The sequence below is a fragment of the Neodiprion fabricii genome, chromosome 5 (genome assembly GCF_021155785.1).
Source record: "Neodiprion fabricii isolate iyNeoFabr1 chromosome 5, iyNeoFabr1.1, whole genome shotgun sequence".
Lineage (NCBI taxonomy): Eukaryota > Metazoa > Arthropoda > Insecta > Hymenoptera > Diprionidae > Neodiprion > Neodiprion fabricii.
In genome coordinates, this window is record NC_060243.1 from 21,220,246 (window position 1) to 21,248,107 (window position 27,862).

Here is a 27,862-nt window from a genome sequence, read left to right on the forward strand (position 1 = left end):
TGACGATGCAGTGAGTGTGTAGTAAGTATCGGTGCTGAGAGATGAGGTTTGAGCTATAACCACGTCTGACCGAGCTTCGATCTTCATTCCGTCTTCGATCTTCCGCGAAGCTGCGTTCGCAAATTTCCACGGAATTCGGTGTTCGCGCGCTCAATTTCTGCGCACTCATCTCGACTGAAACCCGAACTGGATCATCCGCAGTTTTTCCGCTCGCTCTTCTATTTTTCACGGTACCGTATTTTTGTATATTACATCAAAATGCTTGTCCCCGAATTACAAGTCGCACCAGCAATAAATAGGTTCAACCAAAATATTCATCGTCTTACCGAAATCGAAACTGTTTATATTTTGTTATTTTCATTTTTATTACCACACTCTGGCAACTGTTATTCTAACCCTGAAATGAAGCTAGTCGAGCTCTTCTGTCGCTATAAATCCAAAAATTCTACTTCCTTGTATTTTTGACAGATTATCTGTCCTCTTCGCTTACAAAAAATCTGTCAATTTCATACAATAGAGCATCGATTATGCGAACGTCAGTTATCCCAAACGTCAATCATCCGAAAGATTATTTAGTTCCTGGTTTTTCGAATAACAGGCCGAACTTCCGTTGTAAAACAGTGGAAAATTGTGAACTTTTTTCCATAGGAGTAAACCAAATATGTACATACACCTGCCAATTATAAAATATTAATATAAGTATTAGGGTGCTTTTTTTTGGGACTATTTTTTTCGCTCCCGACCTGAAATTTTGTTGGAAATGCTTAAAAAAAAAAAAATTCCCCCAAAATTTGAACCCTTAATATTAATATTAAGTACTCTCCCAGAACGTGAGAAGATTTCTCATTTAAATTACATGTATGATTTAATTTTTTGCTTTTCAAATTTCTATAACTCGGCGGCATTTTGTGCTATCATATCACCCGAACTTGGAAATTACTCAGGATTAAGCGCTCTATAAAAGTGCCCATTACGACTTGTATGTAACTCACACCGGTGAGACAGTACAGTTCGCTAGAGTCAATTTTGTAGAAATTTCTTGTTTTTTTGTTGTTATTTTGTTAATGTCTCAACATACAGAAAAAATTTAAATGCAGCATTTGTAGGAAATTTGATTTTCTTTTTAAAATGCAGGAATTAGTGCTGCGTGATATAAGATAAGATATTTCTTTGTAGCTGTAGCAATTATCATCGTCCGCAACGAGTGGAGGATATGTGTATAGATAAGCATATAATTGTTGAGAAAAAAGAGGCAGAGAAAATGGTAGTGACCGGATTCATTGGTTGGGTTTCATTATCATTAGATTATGTTCTGTGTGTAAGATTAGGTTATGTCTGTATCCGGTAACAGCAAGTGCTGGCGTAATAATATATCGTTGCACAGTGTTTGAAGTTCATCGACAATATCGATCAATTAACGAAAAAAATCATTAATTCCATATATCAGATTAAAATATTCAGTCGATTTCACCAGAACAATAGGATATTACATCATTAAAACTATTTCACAGTTACAGTCCAACGGTTTATTTTCTCATTCATTCATTGATTTATTTTGGAACTCGGTCATAATTTCAATTTTCCATTATCTGCAGCTCCTTGTTGAATCTGGTTAATGTTACATTATTATTGTTATTATTATTATTATTATTTTTACTATTAAACCTAGGTACATAAATATATCAGCATATGATAAAATGCTGAACATACTGGAGGTAAAAAGTTACCCGTGCGTAGACCCGGTTAAAAATAAAAGTGACAAAATAAAAATGAAAACTAAAAAAACTAAAAACTATGAAAACGTGTACAATGACTTAACATGATTTGGTTATGTTTCAATTAGTTTTGACATAAAACATTTATATTAATAATATTTCACATTAGTCTCGATTGTAATGATGTGTCTGCTGCATCAGGTAGACGTATACAATTTTACTAAATTATTCAATTTATGTTTTAATGTATTTTTGGTATAATCTGAATCTTTGAGACCAACAGGTAGACTATTAAAAAGTAATATTGCATTAAAGATGCGACATTACAACAGATATTATTATTATTATTTTTTGTCTATTGTTTTAAATTTTATTTCTCGATTGAAAACAAGTTTGCGGTTCGCGCAGCCGCAGTTGCAAGCTCTGACACGCTTCACGATTAATGTTGCAAGTCACTTGTGACGAATGCAATTAAAGCGACAGCTGAACTGATTCAGGGTCTTCCGCTTGCTTTTAGTTTAATTTGAGTTTGATTAATCATTGAATTTTATTCTCTATATCTCACTGTTTTTTACTTTCGCATAGCAAATATGTAAAATTGATTCAGGAAAAGTTTTGTTTTCAGTTGAAAATGACTTTTTCCAATTTCAATGAATCTCTAGTATCCAAAAAACAGGTTTTTAGAAAAAAGTAGGTTTGTCCCCACAAATCTCTGCGGTGATTTTAATAATGGTTTGACGAAAAAATAGAAACTATACACGACCTTAGAATCGAAAAATGGGCATTGAAAATTGCCATGTCGCATTGTTGTTGACCGTGCACTTCTAACGAAAAAAATCGAAAGACTAGATGAACTGTGACATAGTTCAGACGATGCTTATAGAAAATTTTATACAAATTTTTATGAAATAGTAAAATAATACAATGGAAAAAAATTTCATGAAGAATCATTTTATGAAAAAAAAAAGAAAACATTAGCTGCAAAAAATTTTGATCATTCTTGGTGCTATTTCTAGTAATCGAATTTGTTTGTATTGTGATCAAGAGTACCGTGAAAAATAGTATTTTTACTCTTTATGAAACTATTTTGTTAGACACCTATTATCGACAATTGAGATTTCCTTTTTAAGTATCACGTAATACATTTGTATGACCAAGAATGATACAAAGGACAAAAATTGTGTCCAAACACAGGTACGCGAATCTCCTATGAGATTTGATTATTTCCTGCATTACAATTATATCTTATAATTGCTAATAGCATTATTATACGTGAACTTGATTGAAAACGATTACGAAGAAAGGTGAAAATATTCTAGTGTAAATCTCACGCAACACACTCCAGAAAACACACCAGTATAATTTCGTACTCGATTGCAAGCATCCATCAAATATCAGAATATAACTATAGACCAAAAAGTTCCAAAAGCCGACCCACTCTTTCTATTTTTAGATTATTACAATTCTAAAATAAATTCAATTGTAGTGATTCAAAACGAGTGATATCATATTTAAGAACGAGAAAAGTAACATTTTACATGCAAAATTTGACCAATCCAGCGTCAACTTTTAGACTAGTCAGTTACCTAACACTTGCCCCCTCCCCCCCCCCCCCCCCCCCCTTATATCGGTAGGCGGACACTGATTTACGTTGCGCGGATATTGGCCGTAGAAGAACATCGCACCGACGGCTGTTTCGGGTGTATATGCCGACTAACTGTCAGAGGCATTCGGGGTAATCGTGCGCAGTGGGTAAGTATGCGCACCTTCGTTATCTTCGAAGGACGGGGGGGGGGGGGGGGGGGGGGGTGTGTAGCGGTTTCCGAGAAGAAGTTGGAGGTATCTTGGAAGAGAAAGCGAGTAGCGAAGCGATATGGGCCGTTTGTATCGAACGAAAAAAAAAAAAGAGAAACTATATCCGGCGTTACGAAAATAACTTCTGCCATCACGGCAAAGATTGTCCCACCTTACTTAACTTAATGCTCTGCATTAACTTTGAGATTACGTTTGGTGATAGTGAGGTTATGAGTATTTGTATAAAATTAGTCTCTCGGGGACCATCTTTCCTGAAAAAACGATGAATTTGTTTCATAAAAATTTAATTTTTGCAACTCCTGCACGGGAAATTCGACTTCGTGCACTGTGGGGGACGCGTGAAGTATCCGATTTCCAACAGTTCAGAAACTGTGATGAAATATCACACTACTGCTAGGAAATGGTATTTTTCTAGCAGTTTTCTGAGCTAAACCGATGCAATTAGCGCTATCTCACGTGATGACTCGTGACTACGATCGCGTCCGCTGTGTTTCCGCAACGCGGCTACGTTCAGGTTACACTACCATGTTCACAATTTTGTCGAATAAAACTTCCCGTTACAGGTGTTTACAAAAATTGTCGCGTGTCTTGTATGTGTCTTCATGAGTTGTATGAATTGCTGCGCTCACCTTCGGCTCCTGTCACAAACTTCACACTCATCAGAAATCGCCAACTTCCCGCACTCCTATCACGATATACTGTAATGACGCTTATTTGAGGAAAAATGCGTAAACTTTCCCCAAATGCGTTTATACATTGTTTCTCAATTTAATCATTAAATAATGGTGGTCGAATAAATACCTTATCGGAAACATGGTTTCATTTTTTTCCAACTCTGATCCTTTAATCCTGACACCCCTTCAAATGCTTAAGTGCGCACACTTAACCCGAATGACACACTACCCTGTGACTGATCTCTTCACAAATAGAAGTGTGGTTATGTTGAAAGTGAAATACATGGGGACTACACAAGGAGCATGCACTCCATGTAAACAAATAGCTGTCTGAAAAGAGATGAGACTTGTGTCCCATATGCATCGAAGACAGTGAAGGGGGTATAAAGCGGTAGTGAAAACTTTCTAAGAATCACATGGCAGGATCATCGATTAGAGTCGATCTTGAGCATTCATGCAACCAATCACACTTCGGTACAATAGGAACACTAGCGACGCTAGTGGTAAAAAAAAAATAATCTCAATGAGAACGATTACTGTGACAAGTTTTGTCAATTCACCCGTTTGAGTTCATCCTCCTTGTTTAATCTCCATGATGAAACAGTTCAGATGACAGGTCGCCGCGATGTACGTAACCAGTTAGAGTGTTCCTCAAAAAGGTCATTTTTGAATTTCGATCTTCCCACCCCTCTGATTTTTTTTTATTTGGACTTACAGAAAAACGATATTTTTGTTTTTTACATCTTTAATTCGCTCATCGCGAAGGTTTCCCTTCTAAGGGAATTTCGACATCCAAACTCATTAATCAGCCCTTCGTAGTACAGATTCTCAGTTGATTCACGAAGGACGTCCGGAATTGCTAGGTATCGTTGAGCCGGTTTTGAGTCATAGTTAATGTCAAGTACGTTGTCAGTCTTTTCAGTGCGGAAAACGACCGTTCAGTCATGCAAGACGAAGTAGGTATAGTGAGTAGTAACCTGATAAATTTGGAAAACTCCGTAAGTAGTTCAATAAATTGATATTTTTTCAAAAATTCTACCATATCTTTCAAAATATCAACTTTAACCTTACGATATTTTACAGTAGTGTGAAATATCTCCCCGTGTAGTCTCAATGTCTCAAAATGAAAAAAAAAATTGTACTTTCCAAAATCCCAGAGTGGTGTTACCCTTTAAGAATCACGTCACTGTGAACACAACAATCATTGGGCTTATTTTACTTGTTTACACCTCCTTCGATGCTGATTGGTCAGTGTCATATTTTCTACAGAGCACATTCACTGCACCAGTAGAAAGATAGAAATTTTAACTGAATCCCAGGAAAAAATTTGAACCGAATAAGAGGGAAAAAATTGAAAAATCTCGCAAATGCGATAATATTCATGTCGATAGTTTATAACCGCATTCAATGAATTAAGTATTATAAATTTTAAAGGTTATTTAAATTTATTTCTTTCCGATTAATCTACGACCTAAAAGTGATAGAAAATAAAAAAACGATCCGTTCACTGATTATAAGCGACGGGATTAGCATAGTGAACAAAACATATTTTTGCGGCGAAAAAGAATCAGTTGCAGACTACCTCGCGGCGAAAGGTAGAATTCACTAAATGTAACTAAAAATCAACGAAGGTAACTGAAAATATGTTAATAAAGAAATATCAAGGATTTACATCAACCAATGTTTAATTTCAGTGATTAAATGTCTCGTTCCGCCACGATTTTGTCGATATAACCGATTCTTTTGCTCCGTGTAGCAGAGGAAAATTTTATCTACGTTTCGCTTATTTGTTTGTATTTTTCTGAGTATCTAAATTGTTTTCAAATTTTTGTTATTCTTCTTTATTTTCATGTTAATTACCTGTATAAATACCGCGCGTATACAATTCCAATTTATATCGAATATTACGATATCCAGCACCAATAAAGCGACTCTCATGAATTATACGGATAGTGTTTATACGATAAATATGATTAAGGTTCGGATGATATAATAATTATTCTAGGATTGAAGTTACGTGTGCACTCACAAGACATGGAGAAAATCTTACACGCTTTCGTACGTAAGAATTATCATCACTGACTATTGACGTATTTACGAATTCATATTATATACCGATTGCCCGGAGGCCTTCATATATTACACCTACGTATGCATGTATGTATTGAGATGGATGGGTTGCAGCATATAAATACATGAATGAACGCGCTTTCGAGGCTCAAGTAAACAGCATATTTATTCTTCCCTTGTGGCAAAAATAATTATACACACGATTCGACGTATACATTGTATGTACACAATCTTCTCCTTCTTTCACTTTTGTGCGGCATATTTTCCACCATTACTTATTCATAGAACATGCGCGTCTAGTTCAGTTGCAAATAAAATTATGAACACGTCTTAAAGGTGTCGTTATTTTTTTATGATAATTATTTTCTTCTTTTGCTTCCATCACATATAATCTGTATTATTCTTACTCCTTGCCTTTTATCGATACTAATTGCTTTTACGATTTTCATTTCATTGCTTGATCTCTTCATCACTTCTTAACCTCTTCAACGTCGTGTTTCCGTGAGTTTTTATCTAACAGAGAACAGCCGAGCATAAAAGTATAAAACCCAAAGAAAAGAAGAACGAAAATAAAAACGACAACAAGAAAGTTGATCGTATTCAAATTCCCGGAGTACAATATGGATGATAATCTGTTATTATTCCCCGCGTGGACAGTAAAGTTACCCATTCGTAGAGGTATATAGGTACATACATATGTATAGGTATATCACATAAGCGTTACTCAGCCGTTCATGTGATGATTGACCGTCAACAGCGCCACAGGTCATCCCGAGTCTTGCGGCGGTCGTTGTTTATCACTTTGGTTAGCGGTCTGGAGTGAATCCGTGGCCCAGCGATGCGAAGGCTTCCCCCATGACCCATCTTGACTCAAAGTTCGGCGACCGACGTGACAGTTCGACGTATTTACCGATCGCGGTCAACTGGTTTCATATTCATATATATATATATATATATATACCGAGAGATTCTCTCGAAAGAACCTGCTCCGCCTGCTCGACAATTGCAACTCGTCTAGTTTATGCGCGTAGCCAACTTCGTAAAAATGTTACTAGCACGGGAGGCAGAGTGAGCGATGCGTAGTGAATCACGTCTACGCCGTAAACCCGGCCATTATTAACGTGCCGCTGACCTGGCGTGTCATAAATATATTTCTTGACGTCAGAAGTGGAGAAATTTCCTTGTCGAACTGGGAGAGAACGGGGGTACGAATATGACTAGGAAATTTTTTAAATCGTAGCTTGAGTAAAGGTTTACGTCCCTGGCTTACCTAACTCAGTCATTGCTAAGGCAGATCGCTGATAATGTGTATTATGGTTAATGACGAAATAATTAAAAACACGCTTGGAATAACCGATTAGAATAACCGACTTGTCGAATATTCACCGCTTCTACGATTTCAGAATTCCTTTCACTTCCGACAGGAAATTAGAGATGTCTACTAGCACACATGTAGTCCGGGAATACCGATTCCATCGGCATTAGCTTCCCGTAAATATGGCACAGTTCGACGAGGAAATTTTCAGGTGACAGAAGCCTGTTCACGATTCACAAAAACATAGAAATTATATTTATTGGTCGAATCTAGCGGTACAGGCCAATGAAATTTGAACGCTTAGAAGTTCTGTAAGTGCTTATGATGTCATGAAATATAGATTTACAAGCCAGGTCAGCGGCACCTTAATACGCGAGAGGTTATGGTTGACTGTCACTTGTCAACCGATTGATTCTAGGGAATTTGTTCTTGTCGAGAAAGGTTTGCTCCAGGCTGCGAGCACGGATGTCATCCTGTCAAAATTAAGCGAAATGAATAGCACGCGCTACGAGCAGGTCCTTTCAAGAGAACCTCTTGGTACATACATATATGTTAAAAACACACACATATATGGGGCATTCTATGCCAACTCATGTCAGTAAACGGTTGACCATTTTTTCATTTCATCAATGATGCTTTCGATCTTAGTAAGACCCCTGAAAATCTTCCGAAGAAATTTTCAAACGTTTTTGGTCACTCGTCTTTACCTTATATATTCTTATACTAATCTCACAAACCCTCAAATTGATTTTTATGAACCAAGAAAAAAAGGTTCAGTTTTTCAACTAAATCATTTCACGCAAGATTTAAAGTAGAAGGACGTTATTTTTCTATTTGTGAAATCATTAAAAAAAAATTTTTCTCGTGTTTTCCGATTTTCGTTGGTGTTAAAAATCTATTATCAAATTTTGAAAAAACTCGCGACTTCGTTTTAGGACTAGGGAAATAATTTAAATAATCAGTAATGAAATCAGAGATGCGACATGTACTATAGTGAAATTAAAAACTTTCACAGTCAACCGTTTATTGAGTAGGTGTGCAGTCCTATATACACTTGTTTAGAATCTGGTCAAGTAATTTGGATCGATTCAATGGTTCTTCGGCATTGTATATACGTACACAATATTACGTATGCACGCGGAGGGCGATACATTTTTTTGTGATGTAAGAAACGATTGTGGAAAAATTGTTTGTTTCATTATTCACGGATATTCATTTACCTTGAGTTTTAAATGCCAATATTTGTCAGTTCTGTAATATATTTGTTGGTATACATTTTTCTCACTTATTTCACGTTGCTTAATTCTCCTTACCGATAATTGATGTTACCTGTGTATTGAGGTAACTAAAATTTTTTCGCTTCCCTCATAAAAATATAATCAAATTGGGTAAAAAGGTGCGCGTAAATTTTGAAGGCACTCAAATAACTTTAACAAGTGCCGCCGAGCGATTGTATTTATAATTGAAGATTTTCGAATACTTAAATATTTATTACACGTGGCACATATTCTCAATCGAAAAATCTGGAATTTATCACACTCTCAGCATATCTTGTGGTATGAAATGCAATTTTTACACATTTTTTGATTTATAACTTTTCTACTCACAAACATATCAAAGATAACGAAGATAAACGTTTTGAATGTGTCAAGTTTTTTGATCGGCGCTCAGAAAATCTGCAAAAATTGCATTTCATACCACATAATATGCCCAAAAAGTGTGCAAAATTTCAGGTTTATTAAATTGATGTTATCTGTGTAATGAATATTCAAGTATTAGTAAAATTTCTCGTTTGAAATTTCAGTCACGCATTGAAATCATCTGAGCGTCTTCAAACTTTACACACCTTGATTGTATTTTTATGAGGGGAGCTAAAAGATGTCCCAAAGGCAAAATAACGCCCACCTTATTATGTATATACATAAGTATTTACGAATTTGTAGTATGAAGGGTTTACAAATAAAATTTACGCCAACTCTATGGTTTATATTGTTCAAGCAGTGTTTCTTTTCTTTCCATTTTTACTCCGATATTGACTCAGAATTAGTTTCAGTGCTCTCTTTTTCTTTACCCAAGTATTCAAATCAGCGTTAATCGTTTGCGTGATTGGATCCTTATATGATATATTGAAGAAAAAACAAAAACTTTTTGTACGTTGAAAATGCAGAAATACATAAAATAGTGAGGTTAAATTTTTTCTACCGGCGTCAAAAAAGACATTTGTGTATGCCAGGAGCGATTTAATCTTACTCGTTTTATAATATCAAATATACCTCAGCATTCGTCACGCCATTTAGCCGTGATTTTTAACTTTCTCATTGTTAGTCACTTCAGTTATGGTGTTATCAAAACGAAAGAAAAACTAAGACTGTATTATTTATAGTTTATAAGTAGCTGATGCGCCCGTAAAGTTTTCTTCGCGCAAACTTCACATCTTTTATTCAAATTCTCAAAAATTTCTGCTGATTTCCGATTTTCACTTTTTTCACTTTCCTATAAATCATTCAATATAGAACTGAAATCTTCTAAGAAAAATAGGATATTACAGGAAGAATAAGATACGGTATAGACCTAGAAAATTGAATCGCGCTCAAAAATACACGTACACGTACAATTTCTGTATACATTATCACATAGAGTCAAGGTACGTTGTCAGGGGCGTAACCAGGCATTTAGGGGCCCCAAAGCAAGGACGCAAATTGGGCCCACTGTGTAAATAATGTAAAAAAATTTTCAGGAGCTTCTCATTCTATTCACTCTAAACCAAAATTACCACTTATCCAAAGAAGATATTTTACATTTTTCCTGTACAGTCAATACAATTATTCATACGTACATAATACAATATTAAATGAAAATAAGAATTTGAAATGGCAAGCATCAGAAGCAGAGTCTTCATTTTACACCTCCTGACATCTTCGGAGCCCCCTTACCTCGAGGGCCCGGTTTATCCCAGCCTAGTCACGCCCCTGCACATTGTTTGTCCTCTAAAAACCGTTTGTCCAATCGTGGAACTTTCTGAGCCTGGGGCCTGCGCCGTCTATATTAAAAATGCACACAGGCCCAATACAAGCTCACCGACAGTCACCGACAAACATACACGTATGCCAGTTTAAACGAAGAAGGACGTCGCCTGTACAGATAACCGAAAAAAGCTGATCGACGATTATTTAATCTCAAAGTCAGCTACGAGCTTAGCTGTCGGTGGTCCAAAGACATTGCGTGTGTTGGGTGTCGAGTGTAAAGTGCGTGCTCGCTCCTTTTTTCCCCCAATTTCTTCTTCTCTTCGCATGCCTTTTTTTGGTTTGTACAGTTAGACTGTAGAGGTGGCTAGTGTGTTGTTAATACCGCTTCGTTCGCTCGTCCATGACAATAAAACGTCCGGAGACACGAAACGCGGACACACTTTGAAGCCGTTCGCCGTGCCGGGCGGTCCATAAATCAAGCCTCTCTAATCAAAATTTGAAGTGAAACTCATAAAACAATTTTCGACAAATATACTTCATTTCTTCGATCGGTTATTGTTTTCGGTTTTTTACTTCCTGCTCCCTCATTCTCTTCCGATAAAAATCGCCAATTCAAAATAAACAAAAGAAATATAACAACGGTAACGTATATTGTAAGGTCGTAAAATTCGTCACAATCGAATTATTTGTTTGTTTGTTTTTCATTTCATTTGTTACTTCATCGCTCGGTTGTACGAAAATTTTCATACTGAATATATTTTGAAAACGGAGAAGTAAATAATAAACACATTGTATGTATAATTCTAAATACATACGTATAAACACGAGCGTACGATATAACACCGCAAGGCAAGAACGAGCGTTTGGTACAACTCATTCCTCCAACAACCATGGCGAAGAAAGCACGTGAGTAAAATACAAAATAGTATAAAGGAATTTCATTCTTCATTTGTTTCTTTTCTTCTTCAAAGACATTGGATCAGGAATCGTCGATGGATATTCGAAGTTTATAAGGTTCGAAAAAATGAGATAGAAAAACCGAAGCCAAATGTATGAACTACGAAAGTTTGACTATTTCTCGAAATTTTTCTCCTTCTACGAGTCGTTGAATTTTTTGCATCTATCTGTCTCTGTTCAATTCAAAAATTACCCAGAGAAACTAGTAACGAGTGTAGAAACCGAATGATTTGAATATTTTTGTTTTTTGGAAGTTGAGGTTAGAACAAAACGGAAGAAAAAAGTTGTTAACGATTAATTCAAATCACTCGATGAGTGGTTACAGCATATCTTTGAATAATTTTGCGTGTAATTGAAAAATTACGTACCGATAGTTGACAGTGAAATGCGGAGAGGAGACGTTTGATAAATCTTTTGAATTGCCTTTCACTTGTTTTACTCTGTTGAGTTTCGGTGTATTCACATTCTTGAGAGATGATTCATGAAGGTTAGAAGATAACGGAAAGGAAAATTATGGAATCGGTGTCCGCACTTGTAAATCATCTTTATGTGGATTCTCGGAAACACGTTGACGCGATTTGACAGACTGGTTATAATAACCTTTACGTTCTACGGTTTCAGGATAAAAAAAACTATCATCAGAAACCAACTTTTTTCCAGTGCGTACGTTATTTGACTGCACACATATTTCGTACTTCTTTTCCTCGAAGTACAACATGTACTTTAGGGAAAGTTTTTTCACGGTACGTGACACGCGCGAACTGATTGTCTTGGCAAACATGCACAAGGCGGTGAAGAGCAGATCTTGAAAATTTGTATAAAGTGTATTGTAAACGTTTTTTCAAAATTGACAGTCTGTTGAAGGCCATCCGGATGTTTAATAATACATTAATACAGCTTTTAAGAACTTTGATATCGATTTCTGTTACACATGTTTTTGCACCTGATTAATTGGCGAATAACGATCGTAAATTCTAATATTAATTTTTTTTTTTTCAATTGAATTTTGGCTACATGACACGGTTGAAACTTTGGGAATCGAGAACTTCACCTTGAGTTCTGTGACTGCTTCAAAATAACACGTTTCAAGTCACAGCTCTTGCAATCCACAACTCATAAAACATTACGTAACAAAGAGCGGTTATTCTTCATCGCGTTTCAAACTACGCTTGTTCCGCGTTCACACATAATTGCTTTGCTTCGTAAGCATTACTTATCCGTATACCCGGCGCATGCGAGCTACGTTTAATTGATACGTTTGATTTCTGGGGCCTAACCTCGTCGACGACGCGAAAATAATTATTGAAATATATTTATTTCTTTATTTATTTATTTTTTTTTCCCCTTGAAACTGAAATCAGCAACGTGAACAACAAATCTGCGTTTCCGCTTCGAATTATATTCCGATCCGATGACTCTGCATGTCTGCCATTTTCCTCATTCCAGCTGTTGACATACTGGTACAGAAATTACCCGTGATATGAAGGGAATAATTGTACACGGTACTCGAGTCAATTGTCAAGCGCAGAACGAGACTTGGTTGCAAACGCGCGATTATCAGCCCTGACTCAACGTCGTCTGCAAGGTCATGGCCGTTGCGTCCCAGCTGCATCCACCTCGCGACTTTGGGTTGCTGGTACTAGCGAACGGGATTTCAATTCGTCGCGTTTGGGCCATTTTTGTGTTTCCCAGATCTGGCATACCCAAAACAAGCACAAAATGTCGCCTGAGAAAAAAATAATATCGGCATCCACGAGTGTTGCAGAATCTTCCTCGTCCAATAATAGCATTTTCATTTGCCTTTGGGCTGATGCAGATATCCCGACGAAGACACCTTGCATGAAAGTGGAAGAAAAATTGACAATTAGATAGAAATATTCTTATCGCAATCGAGCCCGTTGGTGTTATAAGCAACTTTTTTTTCGTTATCATCCAAAAAAAGACGGACTGAGGTAGATATAATAGGTGTTTAACGAGAAATTAATACGCGTAATTTCTAACTTACCGATTAACGACGATCACCATCGATGGGTCGCGAGTCACGAGTGATGGTCACGGTCATACGATCCTATATAATTTATTTGAAAGGTGAGCTGTCTGCACTAACTTGTTAATGGCTAGGGCATCTTGATCTTTGGTCCTATTTTTATATTCACTTTGTCCAATCTTTCTTGTCATCGCTGTTTCTTACATCGTCGTTTGCATAATTATTACATTACAACTCGCATGTACGTAAGGAATAACGATAATCAATTTAAACTATGCTCTGTGAAAACTGTTTGGTTCAACATTTTTTGCAATCAGATAAATTGTGGTTGCTAATTGTTTTTTCTTGTCGTGTGTAGTTTTTCATCTGTGTCATCACTTTTTCACCGTCACCTGCAGTTTGATCATTATTATTTTTCACCTTCATTACATAGCTTTTTTACCGCGAATTTATCAATTCAGTATTTTGCGTCAGATGATCAATAGTTAATAGAACTCCAATGACGTAAGTAATCTATGTATGTATGTATAATACGAGTACCATTTAATAGCATAAGCAGCCATACGTAGACGATTTACATATTAAATATTTCTGCTAATCGATTCGCAAATAGCCTTACCTGCGTAAGACTTTATCGTCATCATTATAATATTTTATGATCATTTTCATTTGAGTTTGTATACGTTCCACGTCACAAATAATATTATATAATCTTACTATAACAAAGTCGAAATCGGTAATGTTTATTGAAATCTTATTTTCCAAAAGTCCTAATGAAAACGTTTGTTTCGAAAAACACAAAGAAAAGAAACTTTTTTACAATTTCTCGAACCGCAACTAAATGGCTTCTCTTTCAAATTTTCTGAAAATAGTAATAATAACAATAAAAATAAATGATTAGAAAAATTACGAGCAAGACTTATTTTGTTTTCCTCGAAACTAAATGAATCTTCTTCGTTCGTGAACGATATATTTTGCTGTCACCACGTTTATAATTTTCTAAAATATTTATCCGCTTCCTTTTCTCTTAAGTCTCAGCGAGATCGCGATCGTGAATCGACTAAAGTCAAATTTCATCACCTTGTAATATGCATATGTATAAGATACCAAACTCGTCCGACCTTTTTCCACCTGATCATCAGTCATATACTTGCAAGATCATGGTCCAAGGTCCTTCTGTCCATTCCAATTTTTTCTTTCTCCCAGATCCGGCTTCTTTTTTACCTCATCATCTTCTTTATTCGCGGTTTGACTGGAAATGAGTATGTATATTCAAATTGAACACAGCTGCGCACGAATTGATCTGCGATCAGCTTCAAGTGCACTTTCATGACGTGTGGTTGTGTGTCAATCGGTATAATGTAATGAAATAAAACTACGAAAATTCAACATGCACTCTCGTCTCTGATATCCGGCAGTAGAATATAAACAGTTTTTCTGATTTTTTCCTTCAACTTCAACGAGGTAAGGCTTGTTTGCGAGCCGTAAAAATATGCATTCGTATTGAATGAAGATGAACTGGTCCTCTTCGGTACCACCGCGCACCGCAAGGTCATTTTTATCATCTCTGCGTGTAATTCCCTGATGTCCATAACTCGACAACCGCAGTGAAATTAGCATTCACGACGAACGGGAAATAAATATCGATGTAATATATATACACGAGTATAACTTCAGATTTTATAATAATTTCAATCGTCGAGACCGTCGTACAATATTTGGAGAAATGAGAAAATTAAATCTCTGTCGGCCACTGTGCCGAAATTTTTAACAGTGAAGAAAATATAGGAGAAAATAATCAGTGGAGAAAGTTGACTAGTATTTACCCGGCCGTTCGATGTTTTTGTCCAATTTTTCGGAGTCATTAAGCTTGTTTTGATACTGTTTGGGATGCGTTGTTTTATGTTTTAACCATCAGCATTAGATAGATTTGGGATATTTTGTGCGTTAAAAAAATTGTCAAGGTTACCAGCTTCTGAGATCTAGGTCTCGCATTCATCCTTGGTCTGAATCCCATCTTCGAAGTCTTTGAGTTTTTAGAAAAGATTAATCGAGCGTTCCTTTTCTCGGGATAATGACTTTGTCTTTCTGTACAAACCGTATTCTTGGAAGCTTTGACGCAAGCTGTGACTTCCCATTGCTTGAAGAAAGCTTTTCAGATCAGTCGTCAGTCTGAAACTTTACGGAAAACAAGTCACCTTTGGTGGAAAATGATAAGTCGTTCAATTCTTCTCCGTCTTCGTCATATTTTTCACCCTAACATCAGTTTGACCTCATACTTACCAAACATGTTTCAAATTGACATCCGCTATCGAACGTGCCTGACATGAAGAACGAGTAATTAAGCAACAATTACTGCCAACAGGATACCGATTAGGAACGGAAAGGCATTACATTACACGTGTGATTTCTCCATCACTGGTTACGATGCCGAAGATCGTGACCGTTGATCGTTAACTGAATTCAATAATATACCGGGATTTACCGACTCTGTAAAAAAAATTTTTACCTCTTTTTCTAGCCACGATGATGACCGACATGGACGTCCTGCCATCCTTGAAACTCGGTGATTTCACTCTCGAGTTTGAACTTGGACCACCGTCGGCTGAACTGGTTGAAGTTGCCAAAAATGAGCTCAGAGAAACACCCGAGAGAACGAAAGAGGCCGTTGCGCAACTCAGGGAGCTCCTCAACGGTAGGAATAATTATAACTGGAGATCCTTCTCCTACGGAGAACAAGTTCAACTTCTCTATGAATTGCTCTTCTCTCAAATAAGAATATTCATCAGAAGCTGACATTTTTTTATTTCTTCAGCTTTGTACTCTCATTTTTCTGCATTGATTCTTCTTCGGCGAAGAATGTGCAAATGCTGTTATCTTCTTGCCCTTCTTTCTCGACGTTTTTCTTCATAGATAATGCATCTCTTGTTCAAATGACAGAAAGTGCCGTTAATTTATAGATTCTTCATACTTTCCTCTTCTTTTTTCGTGACTTTAACCTGTCCAACAGATAAGCGTTCACAATTGTAACCGCTTTCTTCTTCCTTGAGGATAAGAAATACTGATGTTTGTTTGTTATTTCACATGAATATTTCTGTACAATTGGAACCTTGAACTTCATCTTACACTACCTTTTCCACTGTTGTTTCTTCATCATCTTATTTTCTTCAGGCATTCTTTTGCATCCTTAGAGATGAATATGATCTCGAATTACTTTGTCTTTGTCTGAAATCATTATCCCGAAAACTTGTTGGTGAACAAACTGAGAATATCTTCTTCACGACACCTTCCTTACCAAGAAAAAGGTGAACACTAGGAGAAACCAAGACGTTGATCCTTATTTCAGGAGAGACTGACCTGGTTTGGCCATCGGACAACGAGGCGTGGTTGGTCAGGTTCCTAAGACCGGTCAAGTTCTACCCAGCGTCGGCACTGAAGCTGATAAAGAACTACTACAACTTCAAGATAAAGCACGCGAACGTGTACAATGACCTGAAGCCAAGCCGTGAAAAGAACATCTTCGAACACAACATCCTGACGGTGCTTCCAAACCGGGATCAGGACGGTCGTCGAATCCTGATCATCGAGCTGGGCAAGAAGTGGAAGCACAACAAGTGCAGCCTGGACGAGGTCTTCAAGGGCTGCGTTCTTTTCCTCGAGGCTGCCACCCTCGAGCCATCGTCCCAAATCGCCGGTGCCGTCGTCATCTTCGACATGGACGGTCTCTCACTCCAGCAGACATGGCAGTTCACCCCGCCCTTCGCCAAAAGGATCGTCGACTGGCTTCAGGACAGTGTTCCCCTCAGGATCAAGAACATCCACATCGTCAACCAGCCTTATATATTCAACGTGGTCTTCGCACTGTTCAAACCTTTCCTCAGGGAAAAGCTCAAGAACCGAGTGAGTAATCTTCTTGTTTCTGTCTTATTTCAGCCGAGCAATCACCCTAGTTTGCGTAAAAAATTTACACACGTCCGGACATTGTGCGTAAAGTCACTAACGCAGCACAAAACTGATAATTGTCAAAGTTACCTATGAACGATGTGTCGTGACTGGTTTTTTCACGGGCAAACATCGGGAGAGACATCTTTTGGTCATAAAGTTCTGTTTTTGAGGTGAAAAAATTGATGATCGGACATATTTCGAACGTCTTTCTTACGATTTTTAGTTGCTGCTGTCCGAGCAGTATGAACATGTCCATATTGTGTCAAGGAGGATGGCTATCTCTCATGTATACGTCATCACCTTGACCATATACTCACACCTATCCCCATCACGTAGGCATATGACATATTCGTAGTTGGACAGAAAGAGTTGTTGCTCTTTTTCTAATTCACGGATACTTTCGATGCTAATTATTCCGACGATTTTTATCGCATTTAAGTTGTATTCCTTGAACTCGTTTCAGTCTGATCTTATTTATATATAAGAGTATACATATATATATATATATATATACAAAAAGCTAGATGCAGATCATTTCGTATTATGTCTTTAATAACGTTGAACTCGTACCAGAATGTCCTTTCAATAATTTGTTTACGCTTATATGAATCTTGACTGACAATGAGCTATGTCATTGGTTCTGAATTGTTTTAAAACCTTTTAAAAGTTTCTATTGCTATGTTCTTTTTTTTTTATTCGATTGCCTCCTTACGAAATTTTATGTTTTAATAATAATTTCCAAAAAATAATAATGATGACGAATGATTTTCGATTCAAGCGATTTTCAAAAATCTCTGAATCTCTTTTATTGTTTTCTCGTTATTGCTTCTTTACGTCCTTTTTTGTAGTCGAGACCTAATTTATCTCACCTCGCAAAATTAAACGATCGCTGACTTTTAATAATAGAAGATCATGATTCGAATTTTTCGTACGTCTTCTGCAGGACTTTCAAATTTCTACGATTCTTTTTTCTCAATCGTCATTATCTTTTCTTCGCTTAGATTTTAGTCTACCATAACAAATTATGAAAAAAAATCAAACCTGGGATACTTTCCTTGTCGGTAGAAAGTAACTGACTGAGTTCAGATTGCACAACATTGTGATCAAGGCTCGGATCAAGGCGTATATTAGGCGTCTTAATTTTTTTTCTTCCTCCTTCGCGACGCATTCCTGCTGTGAGAATGAGACGAAGACTTCTTCGACCTTCTTCATTCCTTTTCAAACTCTTCGAACCACATTCTAGGCTTCTCAAAATTCAAGTATGATTTCATCTAATTAGAACAGTCCATGATAAATGTTGAAACAAATTTTTTTACAGATCATTTTCCACGGTACCGATAGGAAATCCCTACACGAACACTTGTCGCCGAAATGTTTACCTGAATGTTACGGTGGTAATCTGCAAATTCCACGAGTCACTGGACCCCAGTGGCTTGAACTTTTGCTCATGTGCGACAAGGAGTACGAGGGTGAGTTTTTGAAGTTATTTTCCTTTTCTTGAACAAGGCACCTATGATTAAAAATAACAAAGTAAATGAAAAGCGTTTGGTTTACGAGTTTTTTTTTAAACTGTATCCGCACAGCAGTTGAGTGAAAGCTCCTCTTCTTCACGCAAACACATTCCAATATTTTCAACTGTTTGCGAACTTTGAAACCGACTTCCTAAATTTCAAGTTATTCGTAAATCCGACCGACTTTCATCGGCGAGCATATTTCGTATTCCTTTTTCTGATTTTCATTCATACTTACAAATCATTAATTTTTATCCGCGGATATTTATGTTTCAGCAATCAACTCCTATGGTTACAAGAAAAAATGAAGACATAGTAAATATCATGCAACCAAACATATGAAAAAATAATTGATTCTAAGTTATAAATTGATAGGTGATCGCTAAAAAAAAAAAAAAAAAAAATGAAAAAAAGAAAAGAAAAGAAAAAGAAATTCATTAAAATAATATGGCATGTGTATAATTAATTGGGCACAAAGTGACGATAGTTATTAGCGTTAATGTTGTTATTATTATTGTTACCACTATACGTGTTAGTATTATTATTATCTTGATGGTCACCATCACGACTATTATTATAAATAATGTTAATTTTACTATCATTATTAACTGTTATTAATGTGTTTTGTTTTTTTTTTTTTGTACAGATCTCTACGTATGTGTTCTTTTTATAAAGGAAAATAGAAGTTTTATAAAAAATTTGTGAGAACAATGCGAATAAATAGAAAAAACAAAAAAAAAAAAAAACTGCAAATTCAACTGACACGCAGCGCTTTCAGCACATGATAATTATTGATCAATTATATTCATGGCATTAATCGAAAATTGCATCTGCCTCTTGAAAAACCCCGCTTCGTTTATTCAATTTAATTTAATTTTTCAATTCATCTCATTATCTGATACTATTAACTATATTCTCTCATTCTTTATCGCAATTTTCACTGTTATCGATGACTGTAAATGTTTATTGTTCACCTCATTTCCTTGGTCATCCGTATCTGACGAACAAAATGAATCAATTATCCGTACCTGTATACTTGAAAAACCCGATAAATTAATCAAACGGTTGGCTATCAAATTCGTCCGATATCACATATTTTATTCATTCAATTTTTTGATAAAATTTAAGTATAATTATATAATCGCAAATTTATCACGTGGACTATTCACTGCGATGCATTAATTATTTTTATAAAACATACTTCGTCTGTTACATCGAAAATTTGTTCAATGCGATGCATTTCATTAACCAAACTTGAGAGACGTAGGAATGTTCAAAATAGAAATACATACCCGACGTAATATATAAATAATAACAAAAGAGCTTAGAAATAGACGATTTTATAGTTTCAAAACAGCTTTAAAAAATCGTAACACATTCATCGTCTGTCCGATATTTTCATACATCGTGCATGCACGATTTTTTGACGTCTTCTTTGACCGCTTAGTTCTCTTCCACCATGATTGGAGTGGAAACATTTTCCTTCCCATCACACGGATTTATATCCGTACTTGTTAGATTCTGAAACACGAGTAATTATTATACGACAATAACGACGATACCAAAAAGAGTACAAAATACGAGAACAAGAAAGATCAAATAAATACTTTGATCCGAAGTTATTGATCGATGGAATCAGGCTGCGAGATTTTAATATAAATAAATAAATAAATAAAAACTCGACAGATCGTAAGGAAAGAAAAAATTATAAAAATGTACGTAAAATAACGATTCATCGTTAGAATATATAATAACCTTCAAAATCTTCTTCGAAAGTGCAGAAGTAACTCCAAAGCTCCGTACCGATTGGTTCGTTGGGAATTTGTAAGTCACCGCCGTACCGATCGGGCAAAGCTTTCGCGTCGATATGTTCGAGAAGACTGTTTCTATCGGTACCATGGAAGTGTATCCTTTGCCGGAGTTTTTCCTGAAAATACGAAGAAATAAGATTGAAATCAAGAACTGGAGAGAACAAGCAGACAAACGGATCGTTGCGTAAAATTTCGAGTAATATTTTCAAACCGATTTCAACGAATTACTGAATCTCGCGAATCAAAAGGAAAATAAGACAAAATGAAAACAAAAGTCGAATAACTGATTCTACGTATTAGGTATCATATTAAATGCGTTACGAAATCGATCCTGCGTGACTTCTGTGCAAACAAATGTGGGATGTATTCGTATATGTTTACTGATTTATTCGCAGATTAACCTGCCTACACGATGTCCAGTACATACATAATGTGTACCTACTGCAGTGTAATCTATAGATTGATATTCATTACACGCCGACATTACACGCGCTCGTCATTGTTTACGTAATTCTAGAGCTGGCACGAACGCATGGATTAATTTTAAATCACCCGATGACTTGTACTTTCGTCACTGTCATTGTCATGGCGTTATTTTTGTGCAACGCTCAGTAGCCAGGAAATAAAATTTATGGCAATGAATGACGATTATCGATTCAAATGAAGTTTGCAATTCAATGATCTATAATTGTTATTGTTTTCAGTACGATTCTCAACAATTTTTTTTATTCAACAAAACGATTCACCTTTTGCCCCCCCCCCCCCCCCCCCCCACCTTCCAATTATTATTCCTTGAACTATTTTGGTTGCGTAGTTTTTTATAAAGAAATGAAAGTTCGAAAATTGACTGAGATGAATAAAGATGGACGAATTTTTTAACCCAGTTTTTCATTTCACCTCTTCCTTAGCTCATTTCCTTACATCGTTGACCTTTGGATTTTAATTTACAATCGTGAAAATCCATCGAAAACAGCAAAAATCTTCAGATCAATAAATATCTGAACCTCCAGCGAGAAAATTGCCCTGTTTGGAGTTACTGTAAATTTACCTGCAAGAAGGGTTTGAAGAATGCAAAGACCACGTTGAACACATAGGGTTGATTTATCAAGTGAACACCCTTCAGGCGACATGGTAGGCAACGTTGTACCCACTCAAGAAGTGTCCTGGCAAAACTCGTGGTGAAGTGAGTCACGTGCGAAAAGGAGAGTCCAGCCATGTCAATTATCACTCGCACTCCGCAAACCTGAAAATATACAATTCAATATTAGAAAAAGGTCAACGTATAAATTATCAGCTTGAATAGTAAATCTGTTGCAACGGGTATAAAATTACAATTCTCTGGTTTACATTGCGATTGAACATTTTTTTTTTCCTATTGTCTGGTATCAATTTGGCATTCGTTTTTTTTTTTTTTTTTTTTTTTGTTTTGTGTTTCTTTCAGACACTTCTGTGAGCTCGAACACACATCTAATTGGGATTCTTTTACTTTACAGTCGTTGTTCTCAAGCTCATATTTTCTGCGGAATGAAACTCCTGAAAATTTGTACACTAAATATGGCGAAGTTATGAAAAGATAATCATGAAATAATACCAGTTTGACAACAATTGTCAAATAATTTCTCAACTTCATCCTGTCGCTTGTATAATGCTGTCACGATTACGAATTACAGTAATCTTTTATTCTTTGCTTCCCCAACACTTGTGAGCGACAATAATACCTGGGTTTTCGGCTCCGCCATCGCTGCCTCGAGGGCGAGCATGATCCCCTGGAGTATTTCGTCGAGGGTGATTTCCCTGGGTTTCCACCTCTTGCCACCCTCGAGTAGCATTAGTCTTGCACCATCGCCACACCTCCGAGGAAGAGGGGTGATGATGCCGGATTCTAGGATCTTCCGCTGGTTGCTGGGCACCAAACCGTCGCATATGTGAGGATGTGCTTTGCGAAATCCGTAGAAATGCTTCATCTGTAATTTTTATCACATTGTTATCATTTTCGAATTTTCCTGAAAATTTAGATAATTAATGTAAGGTTGTGAGGAATTCGATTTATTGATATAGGTAATAAATAACAGTCAACTATTCAAAGAAAAACGACGCTTGCAATTTTTCGCGATTTTTCCAACCAGATCGGTAATTACTGTAATTCGAAGATACATTTTTCTTTTTCCCAGATATTTTAAAAACAATAAAACAAAAAGATCGACAATCGGTAACTGCAGATTTTACGGATCGGTCGAAAAATCGGCTGTGTAGAAAAACTACTTATTGTTCAAGGCCAATGAATGATCGGAACGATTTATTGATACGCGATTAACAATTTTCCATTCAGGTTTCAAATCGATTTTGGTTTCGCTAAATATACCGATCATCGGCACAAAAATACCGCAATGTTCGTCAACGTGGCAATAATAATCGGTATTTCCCAAACCAGTCAAAACAGATTTACTCAAAGCGTTTCATTGTTTACCGAGGAAAACAAAACACGCATAACCGCATCGCATAAACGGTGAAATCGGTAATCGACGCACTTGCATCGGCCGCCAAATTGGGAGTTTCCCTCGTCAGAAGGAGAAGGTCGTTACGATGTGATTCAGTGGTGAAAGCTGCCGTTTTCTCGCCCAGAGAATCATAACCTATCATGAGAACAAACGCAATCGTACCCACGCCAGTGGAAATGCCCGACGGGACGGATAACATCTAAATATTTCGCAATTCTTTCGCAGCCTTCCTGGAAAGTTCTTCTTTAGTAATCCACGCAGTTCTATTCATCGTCGTTAACGATGCTATTTGCTCTTTTCATTTACCAACGGTTCGTGCATAAAGTACTAACTTGCGCGAAACAAATTTCAGTTAACATATACATTCTATTATTGGGACATACTGATATCATTAGAACGGTATTCGCAACGTCATCATCACAACTCGTAAGAAATCGGGAAGATCGTGTGTCGTTTTTATGCTCACGAATCTTCATAAATTCTTCGATTTTCACGAAGTGAAAGTAATAGAAATACGATCAATGAAAAGGTTCCAAATGTCGATATACGATTATTTTTCGACTATATTTATCGACGTCAGTTACAATCGCTATATTAGTGTTATTAGGTTTGTTCGAAGTACTCACCAGTTCGAAAGTGCTTTCCGGATACCATTTACAAGGTCTTAGAAATCTGTACAAATATTCATCAGATTCGGCTGGTACAATCAGGTCCGTTTCACCTGTGAATAAAGAATAACAAGTCAAATGCTGCGGTTTAAAACAACTGCAAAACCGCAACGAAGGTTATTATTTCACATGTTTCAGAATTTTGTTTCTTTTGCCAATAATCAATTGACGTCAACAATCCGACAGAAAAATTTCCTTTAGCGTTTCAACTTGCAATTTTTATTTTAATTAAGTTAATTAATTAATTAAATTTAAATTACTCTCGTCTTATCCGACTTCGTTTTTCTTCCTTCGACAAATGCCGAAGGAAAACTTTTTCGAACACCGAGGCAGGAATTTTTTTTTTCTTAGAATCTCTACACTTTTTACCAATTTTGGATTTTTTCTCGTTTCTTTCTCTTCAGTAGTAGATTTTGCTAATCCCAGAACGGATAGTAAGATATTCTCCTTTTCTTTAGATTCAAATTTCTGTTTCTTTCTTTCTCGTTCATTCCTGTTCTCGTTTTAAACTTGCGTTACAAGCGAGCAAAGAAAAAACAAAGAGCAAACTATTGCTCCACGTGTGCTTACAAGCGACAACACTTTCTACCGCATCTATGTAATAAATGCACACATACGTATGCGATGGGCAATTTGGTCTAATTGTATACATTATACATTACACATTATACATATGCATGTAATTATATTATACGTGCAATTCGGGTTACCAACACATAAATACCCGAACCTAACAGCGAGTCACAGCTAAAGTTGTACAATCGTATTTAAAATTGGTATCCCCGCCGGTCATCGTGTCGTGTCTTTTGTCAAAACGTCCAATTCTCTCACCGGGTCGCAGGGGTCAAGACGACTAACTCAATTTCGCTGACTGAGCTTTTGCGCACAGTGTGGACCGAATTTGGTGTTGGGGGAACCAAAAGAAGGTCGAAAAAAATTTATCTACACATAAAAAATGAATGTGAGACAAAAATAAAATCACGACGATTCCAGTTCTAACGATTTTTCATTACAATCCAACGATCGATCATAATTTTAACGAACAAGGATTAGTTTTAAATAAATTGAACTTGTGTAAAAAATAATTCTAATAATATGACGATAATTATATCGTATTAAAAATTTCGACTATTCTGTAATAATATCTGCAAATCTATTAAATATTAGAGATCATGTAGAGAAACGAACAAATGTGAAATAAAAACTTTCTTCGTGTATCTTGGAGCTGTAGTTACAAGGTGTTGAGGTATCGCCTCAAATCGGACGGCTGATTCCGATCGTTCAAGCCGACTCGTAAGGTTATACATATTTATGTGTAAAAAAATTCGTCCGTTCCGAAGCTTGACCATTGTGTAAGCACATATATTATACATGTATTATATGTGCAATTGTAGCAGCTGATTCTCCAAATCATGTCTTACAGTGAAATTTATTTTGCGGACCGTTTTTACTTGCAAAAAAGTCAAGACCAATGGTCAAACAATTTCAGATATGAATTGATGCTACTAAATAACGTGAAGAGAATACGTGAAGTCATAGAAATTAAGAGAAACGGACAGTACCGTTAGAATATGAAAAAAGAGTGTCCTACTTTAACTTCAAATATCAAGAAACCAAGAAAAAAAAAAAATGAAAAATTTGGTGGCATAAATTTCTTGAACTACGAAATCGCAGCCTCGAAAAATAGAAGTAGAAAAAAAAGAAACATACAGAATAAAGAATCAAAATTAATGGCATGCTTGAATTAAAGAGAATCCGGAAATATAATTTACATTTGATGTCGTTGGCTTACAAACTGAGGTAATGAACTTTTTTTTATATCCTAACACTTAAGAGGGGGGGGGGGGGGTAAGGTTTTGAGCGTAAAAAAAACCACGTTTTTTGTGAATTTTTTTTAAAAGTATGGATTGAGCAAATTTAGTCAAACCATTTGTACATTATTAAGTATACTTTTAACAATATTCTGTAATTTTTTCATGCCGAAATATTGAAAAACAAGCCGGTGACAGAGCTTGCCCCAGAACGTTTCAGAAAACAAACAATTTGCGGTGTTCGCTACATCTCGGTCGGAAATTATCTGATATCAAAAACCATTAAAATTTTGTCAAAGTATCATCAAATCCTCCCCCCAACGTTCTTTGATTATTTTTTTTTTATTCAAAAATTTTTGGTGGCCATCTGAAGTGTAAAATGCTATTTTTCACGAAAAATTTCGCCATTTTGTGGGTGGGAAACCCCCTTAATGTAAAAAAAAAATTTTTAACTAAACATTGGGGGGGAGGTATTTTATATGTAGAAAATGTGTACCAAGTTTGAAATGATTCGGTCAAGTAGTTTTCAAATGGCAGTGAACACGGCCTTTGAAAAAGTAGTTTTGAGAAATAATCACAAGCGCACGTACAACGATAAACTGACGCTCGTCTCTCGTTTAAAAATATTGTACAGTGTACAGTATACATACAAATATAAAATATGTCTTTATGGCTTCACTTACCTGTCTTTACTAAATAAAATATTCTCGAAACAGGATAATGCACCAGAACCATGGAAGTGAATAAGCTGTATACCAGCTGTCAGAGCTATAGTGTTAAAGGGCAGGAGACTAACTAGACAATAACTTCAAGAGTTTTGCTCAGATCGACTTAAAATTTTGGGAATATATTCTTGAAATGTTTAACAATAAGATAAGACAAAAAAAAATTCAATTTTTCGAAAGTGCAAAACCTTACCCCCCCTTAAACCATTACGTATCGATAATAACGATACGTCACTGGCACCTCACAATCTATGGTTTATTTTCAAACAAATTGATTACGATTTACATGTCAGTAAATTCAACGAATTTTTTTCTCTCAATAATTTCGACAAGAGAAATCAAAGAAGTTTTGCACCTTTTCGAGCCAGAAATAATTTGATTCTCAAATCCTTCGTAAGTAAGTGTAATTAAAAAATCGACATTCCGCGAAATTTCTGAAACGGTCCAAGTCGATTTTTTACATTCCTCTATGCTTGAGAAGCATTGGAAAAATAAATTTCGATAAACAAAAGCGTGAAATAAAATCACACGGAGGAGAAAACCCGGGGAAAAAATTGTCAGGGTTGGGATTAAGTGTAGAAATCGGTTGAAACAAACCTTTGAGAAGTTCCCTGAGACCTTCAAGTCCCTGAGCAACGACATCGTCGGTTTCCCTGAGTTCCTCCCTGGCCTTATTTTCGTAAAACTCGTCGAGTCCTTCGGGATCAAAGCGGAGCTCAGCCGATCCGATTTTAAGAGCCGGTGCAGTCTGAAGTCTCTGGGTGAGCGCCTCTTGGCCGCCGGGGGCCAAACTGGTCTCAATTATTTTGGACATGATTCTACAGATAGATCGGAAGAGATAAGCTCTAAGATCAGTTGTCGATTTTCAGAAATCGGTAACGATGAACGGCTTCGCGATCAACAGAAGCGGGAAATTCAAACCGACGATCGTCTCCCGAGAATCTGATTTTCCCGAAAATAATTCCAACCGATTCGATGCCGATTCCAATCGAGGATAAAATAATTCCACAAACGGTGTAAATGCACTTGTCGTCGGCGAGTGTCTTGCGGAGGACTGACTTCCTCGATCACTACAGCGTTTGTCGCAGGAATCTCGCGGGGCACTGACATCGCCCTAGAAAGCTACTCCCCACCTCTTTAAGTTTCCACCTCGACGCTCTCATTGTATAAATGCCCTCTTCGGCTGGAATTAATTACTGCTATCCGTTCACGGCGGTACTCTGTGCTGTTGTTATCGATGAAGTTATTCCTTGCAGCACGCTCTGATCAAGGATTCAAGGATTCGCAATTAGCGTTGTACTAAAGGGAATTTGACTCATAGTGTCTGTCAAGTGTCACGTGACGGGGACGTATGCCAAAGATACATGAATATATGCGAGTTAATTTGATGAAAA

The 27,862-nt window shown here is 36.5% G+C and overlaps 2 protein-coding genes and 1 long non-coding RNA gene across 5 annotated transcripts; 1 reads left to right on the top strand and 2 right to left on the bottom strand.

Moving 5' to 3' along the window:
* The first annotated feature begins 74 nt into the window (after positions 1-74).
* Positions 75-20,227, top strand: LOC124183098 (alpha-tocopherol transfer protein-like). Of its 2 annotated transcripts, none has more exons than XM_046571128.1 (5): positions 75-230; positions 16,021-16,194; positions 16,846-17,399; positions 18,763-18,913; positions 19,232-20,227. In XM_046571128.1, the coding sequence occupies exons 2-5, from the start codon at positions 16,026-16,028 to the stop codon at positions 19,261-19,263; spliced, it is 906 nt and encodes a 301-aa protein (XP_046427084.1). In that variant the 5' UTR covers positions 75-230; positions 16,021-16,025; the 3' UTR covers positions 19,264-20,227. The 2 variants fall into 2 exon arrangements, with proteins under 2 accessions (XP_046427084.1, XP_046427083.1); XM_046571127.1 differs by lacking the exon at positions 75-230 and adding an exon at positions 11,325-11,461.
* On the bottom strand, positions 12,823-14,955 carry LOC124183102. Its single transcript, XR_006870925.1, has 2 exons — positions 13,518-14,955; positions 12,823-13,346 (listed from the first exon to the last, which is right to left on the bottom strand). It is a non-coding gene; the product is annotated as an uncharacterized LOC124183102 (long non-coding RNA).
* LOC124183097 (alpha-tocopherol transfer protein-like) lies at positions 19,525-27,597 on the bottom strand. Of its 2 annotated transcripts, XM_046571124.1 has the most exons (6): positions 27,066-27,580; positions 23,891-23,985; positions 22,485-22,730; positions 21,815-22,009; positions 20,711-20,882; positions 19,525-20,476 (listed from the first exon to the last, which is right to left on the bottom strand). In XM_046571124.1, the coding sequence occupies exons 1-6, from the start codon at positions 27,280-27,282 to the stop codon at positions 20,445-20,447; spliced, it is 957 nt and encodes a 318-aa protein (XP_046427080.1). In that variant the 5' UTR covers positions 27,283-27,580; the 3' UTR covers positions 19,525-20,444. The 2 variants fall into 2 exon arrangements, with proteins under 2 accessions (XP_046427080.1, XP_046427081.1); XM_046571125.1 differs by lacking the exon at positions 20,711-20,882 and having other exon boundaries at positions 27,066-27,597.
* Between the last annotated feature and the right edge of the window lie 265 nt (positions 27,598-27,862).

What these genes read in the sequence shown, in the direction of transcription:
- LOC124183098 (XM_046571127.1), top strand. An exon ending in ACTCAGGGAGCTCCTCAACG is followed by an intron (nt 16,195 to 16,845) that starts GTAGGAATAATT and finishes TCCTTATTTCAG; the next exon opens with GAGAGACTGACCTGGTTTGG. An exon ending in GTGCGACAAGGAGTACGAGG is followed by an intron (nt 18,914 to 19,231) that starts GTGAGTTTTTGA and finishes TTTATGTTTCAG; the next exon opens with CAATCAACTCCTATGGTTAC.
- LOC124183097 (XM_046571124.1), bottom strand. Translation starts at nt 27,282, where the DNA reads ATGTCCAAAATAATTGAGACCAGTTTGGCCCCCGGCGGCCAAGAGGCG. An exon ending in TCTCAGGGAACTTCTCAAAG is followed by an intron (nt 23,986 to 27,065) that starts GTTTGTTTCAAC and finishes CTTTATTCACAG; the next exon opens with GTGAAACGGACCTGATTGTA. An exon ending in TTTCGAAGAAGATTTTGAAG is followed by an intron (nt 20,477 to 20,710) that starts GTTATTATATAT and finishes CTCGTGTTTCAG; the next exon opens with AATCTAACAAGTACGGATAT.